A 22730-nucleotide genomic window follows, 5' to 3' on the forward strand; every position below is an offset into this window, starting at 1 on the left:
AGGATCGAACTGCGCACAAAAGAATAGTCGGTATACCAAACAGGAAAAGACCACTAGATAGACCGAGGCGTACCGCGGTATTCATAGTCCGCTCTTATACTGAAGTCGGCCTTAAGCATGGTTTTAAGCAAGCGTTTACATTCATAGACGCAATCTTAAAATATGCTTAAAAGTTTGATCTTAGCCAAGATGTGCAATTGGATAGATATTCATAGTCATCGCTTAAGACGATCTTAAGAATTACAAATAGTTAATGTATTCATAGTCAAATAAGATCATCTTAATAACCTTACTTTTTACTCAATACGAGAGTTTTTTTCAAGTCAACATTTTAGTAGACTTAAGACCATCTCAGTTAACATTGAGGTTAAGATAATTAATTGATAATAATAAATAATAATCAAAAATTAATAAATAATAATTCAAAAATAAGGTTTAAGTGATAGTTTAAAGTTAATCAATTAATTATAATTTTAATTTATTCAAATCAATTTCAATTAAAAATTAATAAATTTGAGAAAATTGTGAAAACAAGTAAAGAATGGATTTTTTGGAATTACATAATATCAATGTTGATGATAATATTGATATTGGCTCAGATAATGAAGACATAATTATACGTGCTCCAAAACGCTATATTCGAAATATACAAAATCCTTTTAATTTTTATTCAGATGTTGAATTTAAAAAGCGATACAGATTTGACGTGGATTACCTATTCCACCTGTATTTCAATTGCTAATATGTTTGCGATTTTATGCAACTGCTAGCTTTCAGGTAAACATCAGTTATGATTATTATACATTTTTATTGTTAATGATGGATTTTTATTACTTCTCAGAAATTTATATATATTTTTCAATTTTCAGTAAATATATTTTTCAATGAAAATAAAAAAATTGTTTTTCCAGCTCATCCTTGGTGATACTATGACAATTTCCCAACCAACAATATCTAGAATAGTTTTTCACGTAAGTGTTTTACTTGCAAGCTTGTTTAATGATTACATAAAAATGCCACAAACTCAAGAAGATATATTAGAAAATCAGAGGCTTTTTAAAAACCTAGGATTTGGTAAGGGAGCTATTGGAATACCTGGTGTTGATGGAGCAATTGATTGTACTCATATGCGATTAGTTCATACAAGATTTCACAATGTCGATGAAATATACAGAAATCGGAAAGGTTATTTTTCTCTCAATGTACAGGTTCATATGAAATTTTTTTTTCACCATTAAATCCTTAAGATAGATGAATTCAAAAATTTTTAATTAAAAAATATCTTATAAACAGTTGTTGGTCCATGAATGGAATTTTTAGATATTGTGCCAGAATGGCCTGGTAATGCTCATGATAGTAGAATTTTTCAAAATTCCCGAATTTACATGAGATATTTAGAACATCAACTAAATGGAATATTAGTTGGTGATGCTGGATATCCATGTCTACCGTTCTTAATGACACCAATCAATAACCCAGTAACGGACGAAGAAATCACGTCAGTAATTTATAGATTTAATTTATTATAATAATATTAATATATAATAATATAATATTAATTATAATATAATATATAATATAATAATAATATAATATAATATTAATAATAAATATATTTAAATATGTCTATTAAATTTGATTTTTATATGTTTTTATGAAAAATATCCAAAGAGTGGTACTGACCAATGCATATATGAAAATTATATTATAAATTATGATATTTGCGTATTTAAGAAACTTATAGTAATTTTTCAATAAAATAAAAACATTTTTAAGATGTTGAACGCCCAGCGTGAATCGGTGGAGCTTACCACGGAGCTGAAATCTGAGATCTGAGGAAATAGCCGAACTGAGAAGACAATGCCTCAGATACAGACGTCTGTACCAAAGATCCAGGAACAGACAGGAGGCCAGGCAGAGATACGCAGAGTATCAGCTCGCGCGAAAGAAGATGCGCAACGCGATCAAAGCAAGCAAGAAGCAGTGTTGGAGCATCCTATGCCAGGAGGTAAACAACGACCCTTATGGCAGGGCATTCCAAATCGTGATGGGCAGGCTCGGGAAGCTTGCACCTACCACGAACAGGGACGCTGTAAATATGAAGTTCATTGTAGATACGTTATTCCCGACGCACCCAGAAATCAGGGAGCAAGCAGACAGGATGCTCACTGGGCCAGTCCCTCTCTTCATGTGACGGGAATTGGAGACAGCAGCAAAATCGATGAAGAACGGAAAAGCTCCCGGACCAGGTGGTATACCAGCAGAAGTCATCAAGACTGTTGCGATAAGACACCCGCAACTACTTTTGAATTTGTATAATTCATGCCTGCGAATGGGAGTGTTCCCAGCCCCATGGAAAATCGCACGACTGGTTCTGATCGATAAGGGAGCCAAACTCCCCATCATCATTCAGACCATTATGTATGCTGGACACAGCAGGAAAGCTTTATGAAAAGTTGCTGAAGAACCGCCTTCTAAAAGCATTACAGGATGGGGGAGACCTCTCCGATAGACAGTACGGATTTCGGAAGGGGAGATCGACGATAGGAGCAGTGGAGAAAGTGGTGGAGGCAGTTCTTGGCACCAAAAACGTATGCCACGGAGCTAGGCCACTCGTCCTGCTGGTGACCTTGGACGTAAAGAATATCTTCAACTCAGCCAGATGGAAGGACATACTGCGTGAGCTCGAGCATGCGTTCAAGATACCGGACTATCTCTTACGCATACTAAGAAATTATTTGAAGGACCGCTATCTGACGTACGCAACGTCGGACGGGGAAAGACGTAAGAAGATAACAGCAGGGGCCTTCCAGGGATCAATCCTGGGACCCGATCTTTGGAACGTGGCATACGACAGTCTGCTTCGCGAAGAGCTGCCAGAAGGGACGTTCCTGGTCGGGTACGCCGACGACGTAGCCGTAGTTATAGTCGAACGCACTACTTAGCTCATCCAAATGCGACTGAACCAGGTGATGCGCAGAGTGGGGCCATGGATGGAAAGACATGGACTCGAACTCGCGTCTAAGAAAACGGAGAGGATCCTACTGACAAGAAGGGAAATCGACACTATTATCCCTCTAAACGTGCAAGAAAAGGAGATATGGACCAAGGAAGCATTCAAATACCTCGGGATGACGTTAGATAGGAAGCTAACGTACTGGGATCACCTCAGGCAAGCAGCAGACAAGGCTGCAACAAGAGTCAAGGCATTAAGTAGGATCATGCCAAATGTTAGAGGTCCAAAACCTGGAAAACGCAGGTTACTAATGTCAACTGCCCAGTCCATTATACTGTACGGGGCAGAGATATGGGGAGAGGAACTCAAGGTTGAAAGGAAGAGGACGCGGATCGCCCAGATCCAAAGGGTAGGAGCTCTAAGGGTCGCCTGCGCCTATCGCACGGTCTCGGAAGATGCGATAATGGTAATAGCAGGCGCAATACCCATTGACCTATTAGCAAGAGAGAGACGGTTACGACACGTATCACAACAGCGACAAGGACGCACAGAAATCGCAAGAGAAGCCCGCGACAGTACGTAGGAACTCTGGCAACAAAGATAGATGAAGAGCCGCAAAGGAAGACAGCCCGACTTATAAAAAGCGTCAAGGAATGGACGGAGCGACAACACGGAGAGGTGGACTTTTACCTCACCCAATTCCTGTCCAACCATGGCTACTATCGAGCATATCTATATAAGATGGGCAAAACAGGAACGCCAAACTGCAGCTACTGCGGTTTTGAAAAGGACGACGCGGAACACTCGTTCTTCGGCTACACTCAGTGGCTGGAGGAGAGACGAGAGCTGGAAGTAAGGATCGGAGCGTTCAACGCGGACAATGCCGTAGATAGAAAGCTACAAAAGCAGGAAAACTGGACTGCTGTAGCAAACTACGTACACACCGTCCTTCGGAAGAAGAAGGAGGACGGATGCTTAGAAGGTTAATGGGAACCACGTAATGCCCTATAAAGAGCGTAAAGACAACAGACACGATGGATAATAAAGATAGAAGGAAGCTCTAATCGCGGGCTAAGTCTCAATGGCCCCGGCTCGAAGTTTTATGCGAAGGCAGTTCCCGAGCCGGGAGTTCCCCGGAGTAAGGTCTTGCCAGTTTAGTGAGTAGTCAGTCTTCGTCACAGAAGGTCTGCGAGTCCCACACAGAGGAAGGGTTCGTGTGCCCTCCTATCGTGCGTAAATGCATTCTGGACGACCTCGGATAAAAAAAAAAAAAAATAATAATAATAATAATAATAATAATAATAATAATAATGTCGCATAATTTAATCTTTATTATTATATATATGTGGGGTGCGAGAATGTGAGTGAGAACACTAAAGCATGAGTGGGCCAGAGGGTATCAGGTATAATCAAGCCGAAGATAAACAATGTAAAATAAATAGTCGAATATCGATAGCGAGAGCGTCGCACAAAGAAAAAAATTAAAGAAAAGAAACAAAAGGCAGTCATCGTTTAGTAGCCGAGCAAAGAAGGCGTTTTATCATCACTCTGTATTTTTATTTCTTTATATTAAATATATTGCATATCCGTGAAGAGAGGTTTTTCTTTCTACAATCAACCTATTAATAACACCGCGGAATTCTTTCCTTTTTACTCGTTAGATATCCTTTAGGAAGACTAACAGGAGAAGGGGAATCCCACATATATTTTAATTATATTATATATAATTTAATCTTACAAGAGATTTCAAAAAAAGTAATACACTTTTGACTCACATTTTAAATCCTTACAAAAATTATACCTTTGTTATCTTATGACTATTAGTACTCATAGCAAATATTAAACTTAATCCTGTTATTGATATTCATATTTAAGTTCTCCCAATGGTCTAATAGTTAATTCAGCAATATGAACTCGTTGAGGAGTTCCAATTATATAAATGACACCATCTGCAATATCTTCAGGTTTCAAAAGGGGCATTGGAGCCTCATCTGTTTTGAACTCAACATTACTGGTTTTAAAGATATCCGTGTCAACAATTCCTGGACTGAGATTCTATTAAACAAAAATTAGAAATAATAAATTAGTTAAATTTTCTCTTGTAAACTTGTTGTGTTCCATAATAGTAAATGCTGAAAAAAATACATTTTTTGAGCAACATGCGTACCACATGTAAATGTTGGTACATGTGGCGCACACACAAGTGACCAGCTGGTCAAGCGAGCCATTTATTATAATTTTAAATATTAAATTTGGAGATATATTTACCGTAACTCTAATTTTAGTTCCATACAATTCCTTTACAGTGATTTCAGAAGCAGCACGAACAGCAAATTTAGTAGCTGGATACATATTAAACGTAACACCTGGGAAAGCAATTACAGCGTGACCTTCAATACTGCAATAAAAGATTTGATTAGAGTGTTAAAATCTATTATGTTTATCAGTAAAAAATCGATGATAACAATGACATTAAAAACAAGAAAAAAAATAATAAAATTAACTAACAAACCTGCAGATGTTAATAATGCAACCTTCTACGTCAGCATCTAACATTATTTTAGCAGCACGTTTCGTACAATCGATTAATCCTAATACATTGACATCAAATAATTGTTTCCAATCGGATCTGGATGAATCTAAAGGACACATTTTATTAATTTCATTCTGAAATATAATTCCTAAAAATTATTAAATTCATACCCATAAGTTTCTTTTTTGTTAAGACACCAGAATTGTTCACCAGAATATGAACTACTCCAAAATTTTTCTTAACCCATTCGAATGCATTCTCGACACTTTCAGGATTGGAGAGGTCACACTCGTATGCATAAAACTTTCCTTTATCTTTTCCCATAACATCCTGCATCTCGCTCTAATAAAAATGATTTTATCTTAGTAACATTAATAACAGTTCAATAAATAAAACGTTAAATATAATTTTTATCGACATCATTAGATATAGAAACTATTGTCAAAATAATTAATAATCGCGTGACTACGAATTTTGTAATTTGGTTAAAATTTCTGTAACCTTTAAACTTAATTACGCGACCTTGTATTAAGTCGCGATCCATACTTTAAAAAACCATGTTATATATAAAACTATTATATTAGAAATCACTAATTAATTTAACTATTATTAATTAACATTTATATACATATATTATAACTTATATTATATATTATTAATAATATTATAATTTTATATATGTTATATTAATATTATATAATTTTAATTATTGTATTATAATATATAATAATATATAATATAATAATATATATTAATATAAATTATATAATTTATTATAACTTATTATTAATTAATTTAACTATTACTTTTGTATATATGTATTTTGTTAAATGTAAAACAGTATATTTTTTTATAATATTTTAAATATAAAATATTTTAAGATTTTTGCAATTACAGTCACCTTAATAACACATGATCTATTTTTATGATAAGAACGTGTTTATAAAAAGTAAAAAGAAATAAAATGCAAACAATTACCTCCATCTTATTTTTCCTTCGTGCAAATCCAATGACAACGACGTCATGTTGTACAAGAGCTTTTGCTGTTGCTAATCCAATTCCACTGGATGCACCAGTAACTATAGCTACTTTACCAGACCAACGTTCCATTTTATATAATTTTCAATTTCAAAGGCGATAGATAAAATACTTAAGACGTCTAGAAACGGAAAACCGACGAAATATAAAAAATGACAGATACTAGTATGAGGTCCTCTGGGTTTATATAGATCGAATGGTTTCTTTGTGGTGGGGGTAATTTTTGGTACTCCCACTCCTTAAGTCAAGCTAGCCCTATTTATCGCAGAATGTTTAGTTAGACCTAATTGTCTATATGTTTAGATAGTCAAAATGTTTAGATGGACGATTAAATCTATCTAAACATTCTGTAATATATATATGCTAATAATTCATACAAATTTAACATTCTTATATCTTGAATTAATAATGTTAAATTTTCTAACCTTATTATTTAAATATTTTTTTTACTTTGTTCATTCTAATTCTAATTCTCTATTTTTACATCCTTAGTTTAACCATTTAGTACAACATACAACATTCATATATTCTCGTCCTTCTTCAGAGCAATAGAGAATTATATTTATTATACTTTTACCTAATTAGAAAAACGTCTTCGCTAATTTTAGAATATCTGTTTACACCTTTTAAGAAGGTTGTTTTTACTTTTTCTAAAACCATATATTTTTCTCTTAATATATGACAAATGTATTTATTCTATTCTAAACATAACTACACTTCAAAACTTAAAGAAAAACATTGGCGTGCTTCTCAAACTTATATATAAGGCAAATAAATTTACTTAATATTTTATCAATTATATAATTTATATAAATATCAATTCACATCAGTTCATTAAATTCTCAATATTACTTTTTATAAATAATGATAATCAATATCTTAATATAATTTTCATATCAATCTTTATTAATTCCTTAACACAATTACATTTTCGATATTCCTTAATTCATTAATATTTCAATACAATTTTTATATCAATTCTTATTAGTTCATTACGTGATTATATTTTCGAAAGGTAAAGGTAAAAGATGTATGATGGTCTAAATGGGATGGGAAAAGTCTATATGATGTTTAAGAATAATGATTTATAGTTTCCGATTGACATTCCTGCTGATAGTTTGCTTCAATATCGAAGATAAATATCAAATAATGCACATAAATGATTAATCTTTTATATATACTACTTTTGTAATTGTTTCCAGGGCCCGTGATCCTTCCCCCTCTGATTTTTTTTAAATTTGGCACACATCGCCGCTATTATAGGATACTACACCACTAAAGCTAAAGGAATACACATGTACGTGAAATTTCAATTCACTTTTATTTGCAAGGGGCTGGCTATCTGCGGCAAGTTTAAAGACCAAATAAATCTTTTCATGGACTACTGCAAATGTGCCAAATTTGAAAAAAATCGGAAGGAGGACGATCGCAGTCTCCCCTTAAGATGGTTTCTATTTTTATTTATGCGAACTACTAAAGTAATGTCTCCCGCAACTCGATTTGTATTACTGCGAACAAATAAGAGAATCTTGACGGGACGTCACATATGTATACCTATTGATGTTAATTAGAAACTATTTTTTATTTTTTATTTATTATAAATCTATCTTTAATAGTATATTGTGCAACTAGTGCGATAAGTTGTCGATTTTCCACGAGAGCGAAGTTGAGCGAAGCGAATGCGCTCATTCACTCGAGTCGGCAATCGACAACATCGCACGAGTTGCAGATACTATTTTTTATTACAAATGCGGCGCTATACTTTCACGCAAATTTGGGGTCCAGGGGTGAAGCCCCGGTGGGGGGAAGCGAAGCACTCTAGACCGAAATCAAAGAACTGAAAATTTAGAAAAATTACCACTATTTTAGGTGGTATAGACTCCTCGTCAAAACTCTCATCAGTTTCTGGCTTCAGGTCGGGATAAGAACTCATTTTTTATTAATTTTATTACTTTTATTTTTATGTAAATAAGCATCTTAATTGCCAACTTCACTTTTTAAATATTGACACTTTAATTGTAATTTGTTTCGTTATCCATTTTTTTCTATCAATTTGCATACGCAAAATATAATTTAAGTGAGCTAAGTAAAATTTGCGTGCGACAAATAAACTTATTGTGCACAAATAAACGTTTGATTTACTCAAAACTCATGTTGTAATTGTAAAATGGGTAATTAGCTATTTTTCAACCGCAACAGCGGGGGCTAAGATACTACTTATCCCGCATGAGTAATAAAAAAAATTGTACAGAATAAAAACAAATGTTTTTTACTACGTATCGTACAATTACTGTTTCATATTTTTGTTTTCTTATATAACTAGATATCATATAAGATAATTTAAGAAAATATCATATAAGATTAGATATAGATAGCACATAAGATTAGATATCATATAAGATAGTTTCTATTTATACCAACATAACACGAAAGGTTTTGAAATCTTTCAGTGGAAGTTTCGTAAAATATTTCCAAAAAATCTTTCAGAAATCTCGCAGGCATCATTCTAAAATATTTTGAAAAAGATTCATAAAAAATTTTACAAAAATATTTTAAAAACATTTCTAAAATATTTTACTGATAGAATAATCTTTTGCAAATCTCTGAACGCGGACATTTTCACCTTGTAGAAAGATTTTTTTACAAACTTTTTGAAAGGTTTAAAACTTTTTAAGAAAGCTTTTAGAAAATTTTTATGTTATGTGGGTGATGATAGATATATGATATCTTATATGATATCTTCCTGATTTGTCGTTTCGAAATCTAATTTTAAAATAGATATTCCTTTTCTGTAAAATTAGAATTTTTTGAATTTCAGAAATAATATAATATTTTTGGAATTTTGAAAATATTGAGATAATAAGAATAATTTATTTTGAAAATAGTGAGAATTGAGAACATATACAAATGCTAATGAAAAATAAAACTCTTATAAGATTTCTAGTCATTTAAGACATTTCATTTTCAACTTATTTAAACTCTATTATGTATCTTTACATATAAAAATAGAAAAAAAAATCATGTGTGCAGATCACACGTGTTAGAAGTGAAACCTTCAAAAATCTAAGTTTCGAGAAAATGAGACGAATGGACAGTTTTAAGAGTAAGATAATTGTAGGATTCATTTATTTTAATATTATTACTATATATAATAAAGATCACCGGTATGGTCTCTGGGTGAAATAGCTGATAAAAAGTGCACTTTTAACAATTCAAGCAATAAAAACGGAATGCTGAATACGATAGTTATAAATAATCACCAAAATGGTAGGATGTTTATCAAAGGAAATATAATTCGTCAGAAATTAGGTAAAAATAAATAATCCTTTTTTTGAAACTCAGGTATACAATTTTTTTTGTTAGTATGGTTTTCTATTTCCCGTTTTCATCTACATTATTGCGCTATATAACAAACATTTTAGGATAGATGAAATAAAGACGTTACGAAAAACATATGGAAAATACTGCTGGACTGAACGAAGGTTCTGGTAAGATGCAATGAAAGATCTAATAAAGATATTCTCTAGAAATGTTTTTTCAACTCTGTAGCCTACCACACTTTGAGACCCCTATTATTTATAACATATATCGTCCTTATTCTTTGCACCACAAACTTATATTTCTAAATACTCTCGTCTAAATAAAGATCTGAACAACGAAAAATCTAAAAAATGCATTGAATCGTATCGCTCTCTCAGCTTATCGAACTGTGTACACTACGAGTCTCAGATTTCAGCTCCGTGGTAAGCTCCACCGATTCACGCTGGGCGTTCAACATCTTAAAAATGTTTTTATTTTATTGAAAAATTACTATAAGCTTCTTAAATACGCAAATATCATAATTTATAATATAATTTTCATATATGCATTGGTCAGTACCACTCTTTGGATATTTTTCATAAAAACATATGAAAATCGAATTTAATAGACTTATTCTGTCTGTATGCATCAAATATATTTTATAAAGAAGCAAAATAAGAATATAACAGTAATTTACATGCTTTTAAATGGAATTTGTCAGCTGCTCCTCATATATTCCACAGTATTCTCTAATTCTTTTTCTCTGATGTATCTGGTAGTCCCTTTTTTTTTTTTAATATTTCAGACAATACAATTATTATATATTCTATGTACTTCATAATTATTTATTATAATATTTGCGAAATAAAGAATTCAATACTAATTTTTCAATAAAATAGAAACATTTTTAAATAGAAAAAATATGACACGTTTTAAAAAAAACTATAGGCATGAATATTATCGCATCGATAATAAAGATAATAAATGTAGATCGAATTTCAACAGACCTTCCCTGTTTTTTATAATTCTTTTCTCATGAAAAGGAACCGACCTTGGGGTATAGGTAGCTGACAAAAACTAATATTTTCAAAATTCTATCTATCAAGATGGAATGCTGAATGCGATAGCCATAGATAGAGATGAAAATTGTAGAATATTTGTCGACAGAAAGATACGCCGTCCTAATACAAGTAAATATAATATACATTTTTTTGAAACTCAAGTAGATGAATTTTTTCTGTCTTACACTTTTCACACTTTCTGTTAATGTGAGATATCTTTATTATGGGTTAACACACACAAGTATTTCTTTTTGTGTTGCAACTAATACCTGAAGACGCTGTAAAAGAAGGGAACAATTGTGGTCATTTTTTTTTCGTTTCATCGGGTTTTGAATTACAACGATTTTAAAATCTATTTCTATTTTGGTTGTTTTATTTTATAATATTAAAAACTTTTTAAAAATTTATTTTTTATATTTTTTTTCCATATTTGTAAAATAAGTTATATTATTATATTCGTATTGGAAATATAAAGTAAATAAGGTTTATTTGTTTTTGTCACGTGTCTAGTTTCTTCTATTTAAGGGTTCATTCTGGTTTATCATTTTAAAAAAATCAATTTTTTTTCATGCATTTTTCGAAAGTAGACATATGTAGAATTATCATACAAAAATTTTAGAACGATCCGAGTAGTCTAAGTATATTATTTTGCGACCCAAACACATAGAGATATTACAGATAGAGGAGACAAACCATCTGCGATGGTGTAAGTGGAAATGTCTCTGCATGAATATAGCAGCAAAAAACAAATGGTTGATATTGACCTGACAAAAACAGAATTACTTGAAAGATGTTTAGGTGGCCACACATTTAAAATAATAATGAGTGCTTCAACAAATGCGTTTGGGCTATGGTGCCTAAACACCTATTTAATGGTAAAAAAATTGTTGAAATAGCTTTTAAATTGGCAGCTTGTATATTCAACGAAGGTTTTGATCCAATACTGAAAATAATGCACGTTTTGGAGATAAAACTTGGCCCTATCGCAATCAATTACGCTAGTAACCGCGGCAACACGCGCGTGCGCTCAGTTAATTGTTTGAGCGGAGAAGCTTTGATAGAGGCCAGGACACAACGAAAAAAGGCTAGAGTGGAAGAAAATGAGTATTTTGAAGAAGCAAAAGGCATACTGTATGGTGCAGCCATCGCAGAATAAGGTAAAGTCAGACTTTTTAAAAATTTGTTAAAAGAAACTTTAAACGAGTTTTTCTCGAAACAACATTTTTTCGGTTGGCGGGCATGATATCTCCGAAACTACTCAACCGATCCTTCTGAAATTTTAACCACATACTCTACACATGAATGGCTATCTCGCATGCTACAACCAAGTCAAAATATTAATTTTTACTATTTTTTTTTACAAAAAACTGCGAAGAAAATCAACGATTTTTTTCTTTTTCGAAAAAAGGCCGTCATTTTGTTCTGTTTTCATAAAAATTGATAGTTTTAGCATACCCGATAGCCATTGTCATACTGAATTTAAAACCGTTTAATTTTTTTGTTTTAGATCACCCGTTCTCAAATTTCGATGCCCGCCAACAGCATACCTACTTTTGACGGGTTCACGTTTGTCAACCATTTTGGATGTCAAAAAACGTTAAAAACAATAAAAAAAAATTTTTTTCTTGTACTTCTAGAGTGTATTTATCATACCCAACAACTTTCATATGTATATGTATTCTACAAAGCCTAAAAAAAAATCGTGAAAATAGCCTTTTTTTTCGGCGTATAAACCAGAATGAACCCTTAAAAGAACATGCTTGCACGCATGTAAGCTAAGAGTTTACGCATGCGTGCCATGGCGACTACGTCACAATGAGTAAGAGCGAGATAGCTTCATTTTCTGTTTCTTTCTACAAAGGCGTAGGACTAATGTACAAATTACCTGTCTTTAAATTGGGATATTTCCTGCAGGTAAATATCTATAAATATAAATCCAACACCAAAATTTAAAAAATTCATATGAAAAAGAAAATTTTTTTAAATAACCCGTTTTAAGTGAAATATCGAGCAAAAACCGTTTTCACCCCTTGATTTTTAATAGAAGCGATGAAAAAAAAATTTTTCCCTACGATTGTCCTTTGTAATTTTTTAAAGATAATTAAAAAAAATATATTTAAAAAGTCCAATTTTTATATTTTTTATTGAATTTTCATTTTTTTAGTACTTTGAACCGTCGTAGGGGTGAAAGGGTGCGTTTTAGGGGAAAAATGGTCTGAGAGAGATAGGCCTAAAATTTTATGCTCTACAACTTTTATTTGAAACTTTTTTTTGATATTTTCAACATATAATCCAAAAAATCGTATTTCGGGGTAGTTTTTAATTTTTTTCACCTCTTTCCCGGTGGTTGAGAACTTTTTTACTTTGCCCACAGTTTTGTACGCATTTTTTTGATTATTTCCATATATTTTCAGCCGTATAGACCAAAAACCCGATTTCACAATTATTTTGACTGGATTAGTATACCCTTATCCACTTCTTGTTTCTCCATATCTTATCGAGGAAATCTAAAAACAACAAAAGGAGCTCTCCTTTATCGTTTCTCTTTTTCAACTCGCTTGATCAGCCGATCACTTGATGCATGTGTACGCATATTTTGTAATAAAAACTTTTTTAGAATGTACAGGAATCATGTAAAAAGATTCAATTAATATCTGTTAAATGGTTTACGTTATTATTATTTGCAGTGTTGCCATATTAACTTATGCATTTCTCGAAACTTTTCGTCAAGTTACTACGCTCGTCAACTCGCTGCTGACATGGTCGCAGTGCTGTCAGATCGTGGGTAAATCTTACCCTCTCCCTGTGCCACTGGGATTGCACACAATGAAAGTTTTCCATGTCCATGTGTTCGGACGACACGAGTCGCTTTCATAGTGTGCCACTCCGTGGCCAACCGCCAACTTCGGTTACACTCGGCTTTCCTCGACATCCCAAACACACGGACATGGAAAACTTTCATTGTGTGCAATCCCAGTGGCACAGGGAGAGGGTAAGATTTACCCACGATCTGACAGCACTGCATGGTCGAGCTAAAAGTGTTATTCCCCTGTTCTAATTAACAATAATATCATAGTTACCACATAATAAAAAAGTAAAAGAAAAAATGAATGAATATACAAATGGTTGAGTCAATTAAATGCATGGACAAATGCAATCTGGTAACATTCCTTTAGCAGGTGGTTGCAGTTTGAGGAGCTACTTCCTGCAATCGTCGCGAGATGGCGTCAAAATGACTGATAAGGCGTTATATATATATATGAATTGGTACTTTATAAAATCCGTTAATTTATGAAATAACTATTTCAACTTATTGAATTATAAAAAAAAAACAGAATTACAAGCTCAATTGTAACAAAAGAATTCACGAGAAAAAACTAATTAAAGTATGAAATCGCAATTTGAGAATATCACAACTAACAGAACATTAGTACAATAATAATATTCTTTTGTGCTTCCCCTAAAACGACCAGTTATTTCATGTAAGATGTAGGGATTTCATGATTTAACTGAATTATACAATATAACGATACATATATAAAGCAATAAGAGTAAAGAGGTTTAGAGGTTATATCAGCGTACAAGTGGTGTCACACGAAATAATATTCGTTAGAGTAATTTTATTATAAACTTTGTTTCTTTTTTGTTAGTATTTATTGAATCTTCTCATATTTACTACACCTATTTATACTTTGTTTTGACAAAATTGACTTATAGTTTCCCTAGTACATGGGAGATAGTGCTGTGGTTACGTTGCCACACTTGTTTCACGCGGTGTTTCTATCGTCATTACAATAGGAATCAGTGACCCAACCCTGGCCATATCAATCCATCAAAATAATCTTATTAAAATTATTGATATATTTCACTTATTCATTTAGTAATTCATAAAGATAAAATAGACATAAAAAAAATTGATTGTTAATAGAATTGAATTTAATTTAATGAACATATTTTATATGTAGTTTGAACTCCTTTGTCAAGTGTCAAAGAATAATTTTGATTTATGTTGAAATGAGAAGTTAATTATTAAAATGTGGTCTTTTTTTGCGAGAGATCCTACAAAGGATTTTCCATATGAAATTGGAGAACCTGTTCCAGGTTTAGAAGATAAAAGTATTTGGACTTTACACAAAGCTAAAAGAAAGGTAATAGAAAATGATGTAACCTATTATGATATAATATTATAAATATTCGATAAAGAAATTGTTTAATTCATTGTAAGGGTTCTAATGTGGGAGAAGATTTGTCTGTGTTCGTATTTGAAGTTAAAAATGGTGGAGAACATTTCTTGGATATTGCACGTACAGCTGTCAAAAGACTTAAAACACTCAGACATCCAAGTATACTTACATATATTGATAGTCTCGAGGTATTAACATACTAAAGTATTTGTACAAATTTTGTTCACATATTCATACAATATTTTTCTATATTTCTATTATATAAATACTTAAGTCATTTATTGTATATAACAATTAAAGTATTTTATAGTACTTTTACTTTAGACAGATAAAATGGTTTATTTAGTAACTGAAAGAGTAGAACCATTACGGAATCGTCTTTCACGCAAATTAGATTCTGAGGATGTCACCAAATTAGATTTATACTTTTCTTGGGGAATATTTCAAATTACAGTATGTATACAATTTTTCCTTTTTTATATTCTTTATAAGATTTTGATTTATACCTTCCAATTATAGCAAATTTATATTGATTTATTTTAATGATAGAGAGCATTGAATTTCTTAAATAACGATGGTAATTTACGACACAACAATATCAATTTATGGGCTGTGTTTGTAAATGAAGAAAGTGGTGAATGGAAACTTGGAGGAGTTGAATGCATGACAGCTGTGGATACGGTATATACAAAATTACCTCCAAATTTTGAAGTATATCAACCACCGGAAATCAAAGAAAATGCAAAACCAGCTACTAAATGGTAAAAATAAAAATAATTGTATAATATTAAACAATAATGTATATATAGATTTTAATATAAGTGATAAATAATTATACATTTATATATTTGGTAATGTTTAAATATTAGTATAAAATTAATTGACAACGTTAATTATATATACTAATCTTTGGAAATGCTAAAGAAGTTATATTTTATCTTTTTAGTGATAAAATTTAATAAACAGCATCATTATATTTTCCTATAATCAACAGACTTTTTTATATTTTTTTCTTCTTTTCAATTTGCAAATAATAATTAAACGAATATTTAGATTCATACATTTTACAATGTCAGTTCTTTCTATATCTAAACATTTAGGTTTAATGTTAACACTATGAAACTCATGAATGAATAAAAAATAGCTCAGTTGACATGTGGGGACTTGGCTGCCTGATCTGGGAAACATTTAATGGTCCACTCAGTACCTTTTCTCAACTTAAAAATATTAGTAAGGTACGTATGTTTTTTTCTTACTGTAATTTATTAAGCAGAATTCAAAAATATATGGTTTTTTGTTTTATAAGATACCAAAACAATTAACAGTAGTATATCAAGAACTAACAGGCGACAATCCAGAAGGAAGACCTAATCCTGCAGATGTGATAGCACGCTGTCGTAGCAATGGTGGATTTTTCAGAAACAATCTTGTTGATGCAGTTTTATTTTTAGAAGAAATTCAAATGAAAGAGAGAGGAGAAAAGGGACGTTTTTTTTCACAACTTGCTAGCCAATTAGATTCATTTCCAAAAGGTGTTGGAAGATTTAAGATTTTACCACAATTATTAGCTGCTTTTGAATTTGGAGATGCTGGGAGTGCAGTATTACCTCCATTATTGCAATTAGGTAGTCAGTTACCTGATGCTGAATATCAACGTCGTGTTGTACCTTGTGTTGTAAAATTATTTGCATCTAATGTTCGAGCAACTAGACTACGATTATTGCAACAATTAGATAGATATATAGATCATCTTCAACCAGCAACTGTAAATGAAGCAATTTTCCCACAGGTAAAAATTTATAATATTTGTATTAATTATCAAAATTAAATACATCTTTTTATGATAGGTAGCAAGAGGCTTTTTAGATATGAATCCAGCAATTAGAGAACAAACTATAAAATCGGTTGTACATCTAGCACCTAAATTGGATTATAACAATCTTAATGTTGAAACATTAAGGTATTTTGCAAAACTTCAATCGAAGGATGAAGTAGGTGGTATTCGTACAAATACAACTGTTTGTCTTGGAAAAATTGCTCAACATCTTCACCCACAGATAAGACAGAAGGTAAAATATATACATATGTATATCAAATAAGAAGAACATGTAGTCAATCTAATAAATCATTTCATTTAAATATGTGTATAGGTTTTAATAGGTGCATTTATAAGGGGTACACGTGATTCATTTCCACCTGCTAGAACTGCAAGTATTCTAGCTTTAGCAGCAACACAACAATATTTCCTATTACAAGAAGTAGCAAATCGAATTTTACCTGCATTATGTCCGCTTACTACAGATGCTGATAAAGAAGTGAGAGATAATGCATTTAGAACTATACGTGGATTTTTATCTAAACTGGAAAGAGTTTCAGAAGATCCAGGACTTCGTGAATCAATGGGTAAATATATTTTTAATACAATTTTCTCTTAATATCAAATTTTGTTATCTAAATATATCTATTTTGTGTTACTATAGAGGCTGATGTCAATACTGCTACACCTAGTTTGAGTAATGCTGCAGCAACATGGGCAGGATGGGCTGTAGCTGCAGTTACTGCAAAATTTTATCGTAGTCAATCAGATACACCAAAATCATCTAATTCTCACAATACATCTAGAATTTTATTAAATAAACCCGCTTCTTTAGGTTTGCTTCTAATTCTATATCTTCTTATGATATAATTCCTAAATTATGTGAATTTAATATTCTGAATTCTATAAAATTGCAGAACAAGCCAGCAGTTCACAAAGTAGTGCAAGTACAACTGCCACAACAAGTAGTGCAACAAGTATGACATCTCTTGATCATGATCATGAACATGATATTCCTAATGCTACAAATACAAACTCTGACTGCGATTGGGATTGTTGGGATGCTGATAATTGGGGAGACATGGAACAACAGCCTTCAACATCTGCTGCATCTAATACAGCTGCTAATATTTCTATATCTTCTCATTCTCCCAAAACACATGATCAGTGGACAAGTCTCGAAGAAGAACCAGTTCGTATAACATTATACTTATAGATGATTAATAAAGTATAATATGTTTATTTATGAATTTACATATGAATGGTATTATTTTTAGGAAGAAGAAGCAGTTCAAGAAATGGAGGATAAAAATGAAGGAGCTGAAGTAGGTTGGGAAGATACCGAATTTCAACCATTTGAAGATGTACAACCTTTAGATCAAATAGGTAAAACTCAATGTTTTTGTTTTTTCAAGATTCTATTGTAGTAATAATTATATTAAAATTTACAGGTATAATTAGTGGAAACAATAAATTAGAAGAAGCTAAAAGAAAAAGAGAAGAAAGAAAATTAGCTAGACAAAGACAAATGGAAGCCAAAAGAGCCATCAAATTAAGAACTAATACAATTAATAAAAAACTTTAATCAAAATATTTAAAGTCCCCTCTTGAAAATGATACTTAATTCTATCTTAAGTAACTCCAATTAATAACATTTTATATGAAATTTGATTTAAACTTAAAAAAGGGTCAAACACAAATTTTTATTTTGTTTATCAAATTACATCTATACATATATTATAATGTGTGTGTATGGTGTGAGCGCGTGCGTGATGTGTTGTATATATATATATGTTTATGTATGTATACAACACTTACTGTTCTTGCATATCTAGTTAAATCTTAAACTATCTAATTATTTGCTTAATATATAATAGATACATATCCAATATTCTCTTTTTGAGTTTTATAAAATTCCAGAAAAAATAAAATTAGTCTTATAATTCAATAATTATTTTTTTTTATTAAATTTCTATATAAAGGTATAAATATATATACATGCAGCTGTTATGTATATATTATATTTATTAATATTCTAATGGGTCATATAATTTTCTATTACATACAAAATTTTAACTTCACAAGTATAATATAATAGTAGAATTACAATTACAATTTATATGATTTTTAATTTTTTAATTGTAACAATTTAATGCTTATGTGATAAATGTGATAATTGCCAAAAAAAAAACAAAATTAATATTTTCACATTTTATTCAATAAACCAATAATAATTAAGTACTTTGTTTACAAATGAGATTGTTCTGCCGTATTTTCATTTGAGAATCTTATATTAAGACTATTTGCATTATTAGGCTCTCTCTTAAAACCTAAACTTTCATAAAATGGTATGAGATTATCTCGACAATCCAAAGATATTTTATAACAATGTAAATAACGGGCTAGTTGTAAAATAACATTAACAAGTAATTTACCCAAATGTTTACCTCTATAATTATTATTCACAACCACATCTTCCAAACGTCCACGCTACAAGAAATATTTCATGTAAATACAAATTCATATATATATATACCATAATTTTCACACATTAATAAAAAATGTGATACTTACCAATGCACAGTTATGAATAAACTTTTGCTCTGATATCAAAGTTGCACTTCCAATTACCTTAGTATTATTTACATCTTCTATAACAATGATATAATAAATCCCTGTATTTTTCATACTTTGAAACCTATCTACAACAAATTGATATTTACAATTAATGATTTATTATAGAAAATATTTCTTTAAAAAAAATCATTGTTTATCAATATCACTTACTTAGAAATTGTTCTTTATTTACTTTTCCTACTTCTGTTAATTGTGCCAAAAGTTCTAAAAATCCTAGAAATTTAATGAATTAAATAAGATACTTCATATATATATATATATATATATATATATATATATATATATATATATATTTAAAAAATTAAAAGTCTTATGTATTTACAAAATTAGCATACCTTTATCATAATCAGTAGATCTAAGAGGTCTCAACAGCAAACCTTCAACATGTGGTAATGTTAATCGTTCCAATATATTTTTATTAAATAATTCAATGTCTCCTTCTGCATGATGAATATCCTAAACCATATTTTACAAATTCTAATGAAACAGATTGTTATTAAAATACAAACAATTGTACTTTTTGTATTATAATCATAAAAATCAAAATATCTTCACTTAATCCAATTTTAGAAACGTAACACATTTAATAAAATATGTAATTGTTATAAAAAATAAAATAATATTATAGATGATTATAATTTAAAAAAGAAAACTAAGTATAACCTGTTGTAAATTCATTTTAATTCGTAAATTGAATTAATTTAGACAGGAACGTGTTGTAACCTATTTTAATCAGTTAAAACAATCTTTTCAACTTCTCAAAATTATGGACAATATTAATCTCACTTCGGAATATAATGTTAAAGAAATTCTTTGTCGTGGCATTCCAACAACGACACTCTCACTCAATTGCCCGCGGCTATCTCTATTTTTTTTATCGTATTTTGAAAAAAATTTTCTCAAGATCATATCTTCCGTATATGTTATTATTTTTATTTAATAGAAAGAAGAATAAACAAAGGATGCATTACATCATCAATATATACATATAATCGTTTGTTATTTTATTTTTTTTAAATTCATTTAAATTATTTCATTATAAAATTAGAAATAAAATTATTAATAGGAATACTTTCACTAATTTGAATGTTCATTGAATGTAAATTTACATATCCTTACTTATATTTATCTTAGTTTATTCTGTGACAGTATCATTGAAATAATTGAAACCATAAAATACTTATTTCGCATTAAATATATTAACAAAATTATTTACATTTTTGTAAGATAGAATATTTGAAGGATAACGGAAAGTTATGGGTGTTACCTGAAACATGTATTTAAATAATTGTATAAAAATAGAAAATAATGCAATGACATTTACCATTAAAGATTGTTATTTAATTATCAAAATTTTTTAAATATATATTATGCAAGTTATTCATTGTTATTCGTCACTTTCATAGCCAATAATATTATAATGATAAATTTGATAGAAGTAATAACAAAATTAAGAACCAATCATATTTAATTATAAACTATTATATCATAAGAATATATATTCTTTTATTTTAAATATTAACTATTCTTTTTCATTCAATTTTTATACCATTTCCATTACGACTATTTAACAGTATTGCAAACAACATACATTCAAGATAAAATATACAAACTGAAGATATAGAATATATTTAATATTTCTTTATAATCAAAAGAATAAGACTTAACTTTTCCTAGAACTTATAGCTTCTATCAATAGATTCCAACAGATGCTAGAACTATGATACATATTTTGAGTTATCAGAGCTATCAGAAACCTCTTTAAATCCAATATTTTATAACGTTCCTACATATTTTTATACTCCTAATCTTCTTTTTTTTTTTTGTATATATCTAACAATAATAAATTCTACAAAAATCTATATAAATAGATAGAGCTTTTAAATAATTGATTGAATTTGAAATGAAACTAATGAAAGTTTTCAATGACATAGGATATGAAGGCTAAAAAACAAATATGGCGACTTGTTACATGCAGCTAAGGTGGCAGCACTTACGAAGAACTAATATGCGTGTTAACTTAACTATGAATATATATAATTACTCTGATCACGGAGAATAGATACCTGATTATGTATACTAATGAGGACACAAAAATTGAATCATCTTATGTTTTATTGTATTTTGTTTTCCATTATCTTAACTTACATAGATAGTAGGCTGACCATTGGCTGAAGCTGCTGCTTGGTGTCTCTTCCAATCAACGACGAGAACTCGACAAAGAGTTATGTTTATTGGACAATTAAATGTCACACATGGTAGTAGCATTGTAAACTAATAGTTCAGTAGTATCAGTCGCTGAAATTAAACAATGTGGAAAGTCTGTATATTTTGCTATTTCTCGACTTAATTTTTTCATGGTTCAATTTCATAGTTCGTGATAACTTTCAGTCAATTGTACAGTAACAAGAAATTATATAATGTAAATTTATGTCTTTATTAATTACATTTTAATATTTAAATATTAAGTATTTTTTATAACTAATTAAAAGACTATAATACATATATACATATTATAAACAATATTTTATAATTTTTTTCTTGTATAAACTATATTTATAATAATTATTTCATTTTTCATGAGTTAATTTAGTGAAGTGTAATTTATTATTATTCAATATATTTTTAATGTAAAGAAATTGAACGTATTTGAATAAGCAAGAATAATTAGTGTATTCAAGAATTATTATATTAATTATTATATTTAACAAAATTACATATAATATACTTAATATAAAATATTGTTCTCCTCTTTTTCAGTAAATCATTATGGCTGATGAACAACCTAAAGGTCGCCCAATGAAATTTCCATACACAGCAGCCGCTCAAATAGCTCAATTTCCATATCGACATTATTATAAACATAATTGGTTGTTGAAATATTGGTTAATTGCTATTGTTGTCAGTGCACCATTATTTCTAAAATTCCAACGATTATGTATGTTATCATTTATGTCACATCTGACATATAGTTAAAATAATGTTACATTTAATTATTTTAATTTGATGAAATTATTCTAATTTCAGCCCATGCAGAAGGAAATGTTAAAATATGGGAAGAAAAGACAAGGAAGACATTTTCAGGGCATGACCATTAAGATAAACTTCAATTAGTATACAAAATACTGTAATATAAAATGTATAAGTAAAAATAAATCAATATGTACTCATATGATCCGTATAAGATCCTTTAATCCGTAAAAAA

General features: G+C 30.1%; 4 protein-coding genes and 1 long non-coding RNA gene across 7 annotated transcripts; 2 read left to right on the top strand and 3 right to left on the bottom strand.

Moving 5' to 3' along the window:
• Positions 1–4709: 4709 nt before the first annotated feature.
• Positions 4710–6616, bottom strand: LOC107068937 (farnesol dehydrogenase-like). Its single transcript, XM_015325808.2, has 5 exons — positions 6468–6616; positions 5660–5831; positions 5469–5595; positions 5225–5354; positions 4710–5011 (listed from the first exon to the last, which is right to left on the bottom strand). Exons 1-5 carry the CDS (start codon positions 6597–6599, stop codon positions 4811–4813), a joined length of 762 nt encoding a protein of 253 aa, XP_015181294.2. The 5' UTR covers positions 6600–6616; the 3' UTR covers positions 4710–4810.
• A 6508-nt stretch (positions 6617–13124) lies between these two features.
• Positions 13125–14278, bottom strand: LOC149030730 (uncharacterized). The gene is made up of 2 exons (XR_016178509.1): positions 13559–14278; positions 13125–13395 (listed from the first exon to the last, which is right to left on the bottom strand). It is a non-coding gene; the product is annotated as an uncharacterized LOC149030730 (long non-coding RNA).
• A 206-nt stretch (positions 14279–14484) lies between these two features.
• Positions 14485–18555, top strand: yata (N-terminal kinase-like protein yata). Of its 2 annotated transcripts, XM_015325814.2 has the most exons (12): positions 14485–15036; positions 15114–15260; positions 15397–15525; positions 15622–15833; positions 16217–16307; positions 16379–16861; positions 16920–17141; positions 17223–17475; positions 17553–17723; positions 17806–18080; positions 18166–18274; positions 18340–18555. In XM_015325814.2, exons 1-12 carry the CDS (start codon positions 14923–14925, stop codon positions 18471–18473), a joined length of 2340 nt encoding a protein of 779 aa, XP_015181300.1. In that variant the 5' UTR covers positions 14485–14922; the 3' UTR covers positions 18474–18555. The 2 variants fall into 2 exon arrangements, with proteins under 2 accessions (XP_015181300.1, XP_015181301.1); XM_015325815.2 differs by lacking the exon at positions 14485–15036 and having other exon boundaries at positions 15120–15260; positions 15383–15525.
• Positions 18556–19084: 529 nt separating this feature from the next.
• Gnpnat (glucosamine 6-phosphate N-acetyltransferase) lies at positions 19085–21567 on the bottom strand. 2 transcript variants are annotated; one of them, XM_089178351.1, is made up of 5 exons: positions 20742–21567; positions 19861–19981; positions 19676–19738; positions 19463–19590; positions 19085–19378 (listed from the first exon to the last, which is right to left on the bottom strand). In XM_089178351.1, the coding sequence occupies exons 1-5, from the start codon at positions 20850–20852 to the stop codon at positions 19136–19138; spliced, it is 666 nt and encodes a 221-aa protein (XP_089034477.1). In that variant the 5' UTR covers positions 20853–21567; the 3' UTR covers positions 19085–19135. The 2 variants fall into 2 exon arrangements, with proteins under 2 accessions (XP_089034477.1, XP_015181299.2); XM_015325813.2 differs by lacking the exon at positions 20742–21567 and adding an exon at positions 20189–20663.
• Positions 21568–21792: 225 nt separating this feature from the next.
• On the top strand, positions 21793–22697 carry roh (reduction of Rh1). The gene is made up of 3 exons (XM_089178353.1): positions 21793–21947; positions 22286–22463; positions 22553–22697. Exons 2-3 carry the CDS (start codon positions 22295–22297, stop codon positions 22621–22623), a joined length of 240 nt encoding a protein of 79 aa, XP_089034479.1. The 5' UTR covers positions 21793–21947; positions 22286–22294; the 3' UTR covers positions 22624–22697.
• Positions 22698–22730: the final 33 nt, after the last annotated feature.

Source organism: Polistes dominula, unplaced genomic scaffold (assembly GCF_049000335.1).
Source record: "Polistes dominula isolate Pdom_NZ unplaced genomic scaffold, Pdom_raw_medaka contig_77, whole genome shotgun sequence".
NCBI lineage: Eukaryota > Metazoa > Arthropoda > Insecta > Hymenoptera > Vespidae > Polistes > Polistes dominula.

Bases quoted from the DNA above. Each gene is read 5' to 3' on its own strand.
- roh (XM_089178353.1), top strand. From the start codon at position 22,295: ATGGCTGATGAACAACCTAAAGGTCGCCCAATGAAATTTCCATACACA. The intron at 22,464-22,552 runs GTATGTTATCAT...TTCTAATTTCAG, and splicing joins TCTAAAATTCCAACGATTAT to CCCATGCAGAAGGAAATGTT.
- yata (XM_015325814.2), top strand. From the start codon at position 14,923: ATGTGGTCTTTTTTTGCGAGAGATCCTACAAAGGATTTTCCATATGAA. The intron at 15,261-15,396 runs GTATTAACATAC...CTTTTACTTTAG, and splicing joins CATATATTGATAGTCTCGAG to ACAGATAAAATGGTTTATTT. The intron at 17,476-17,552 runs GTAAATATATTT...GTGTTACTATAG, and splicing joins AGGACTTCGTGAATCAATGG to AGGCTGATGTCAATACTGCT.
- Gnpnat (XM_089178351.1), bottom strand. From the start codon at position 20,852: ATGGTAAATGTCATTGCATTATTTTCTATTTTTATACAATTATTTAAA. The intron at 19,739-19,860 runs GTATGCTAATTT...TTAAATTTCTAG, and splicing joins ATCTACTGATTATGATAAAG to GATTTTTAGAACTTTTGGCA. The intron at 19,591-19,675 runs GTAAGTGATATT...AATTTGTTGTAG, and splicing joins AAATAAAGAACAATTTCTAA to ATAGGTTTCAAAGTATGAAA.
- LOC107068937 (XM_015325808.2), bottom strand. From the start codon at position 6,599: ATGGAACGTTGGTCTGGTAAAGTAGCTATAGTTACTGGTGCATCCAGT. The intron at 5,832-6,467 runs GTAATTGTTTGC...CATTTTTATTAG, and splicing joins GAAGGAAAAATAAGATGGAG to AGCGAGATGCAGGATGTTAT. The intron at 5,355-5,468 runs GTTTGTTAGTTA...CTTTTATTGCAG, and splicing joins TGCATTATTAACATCTGCAG to TATTGAAGGTCACGCTGTAA.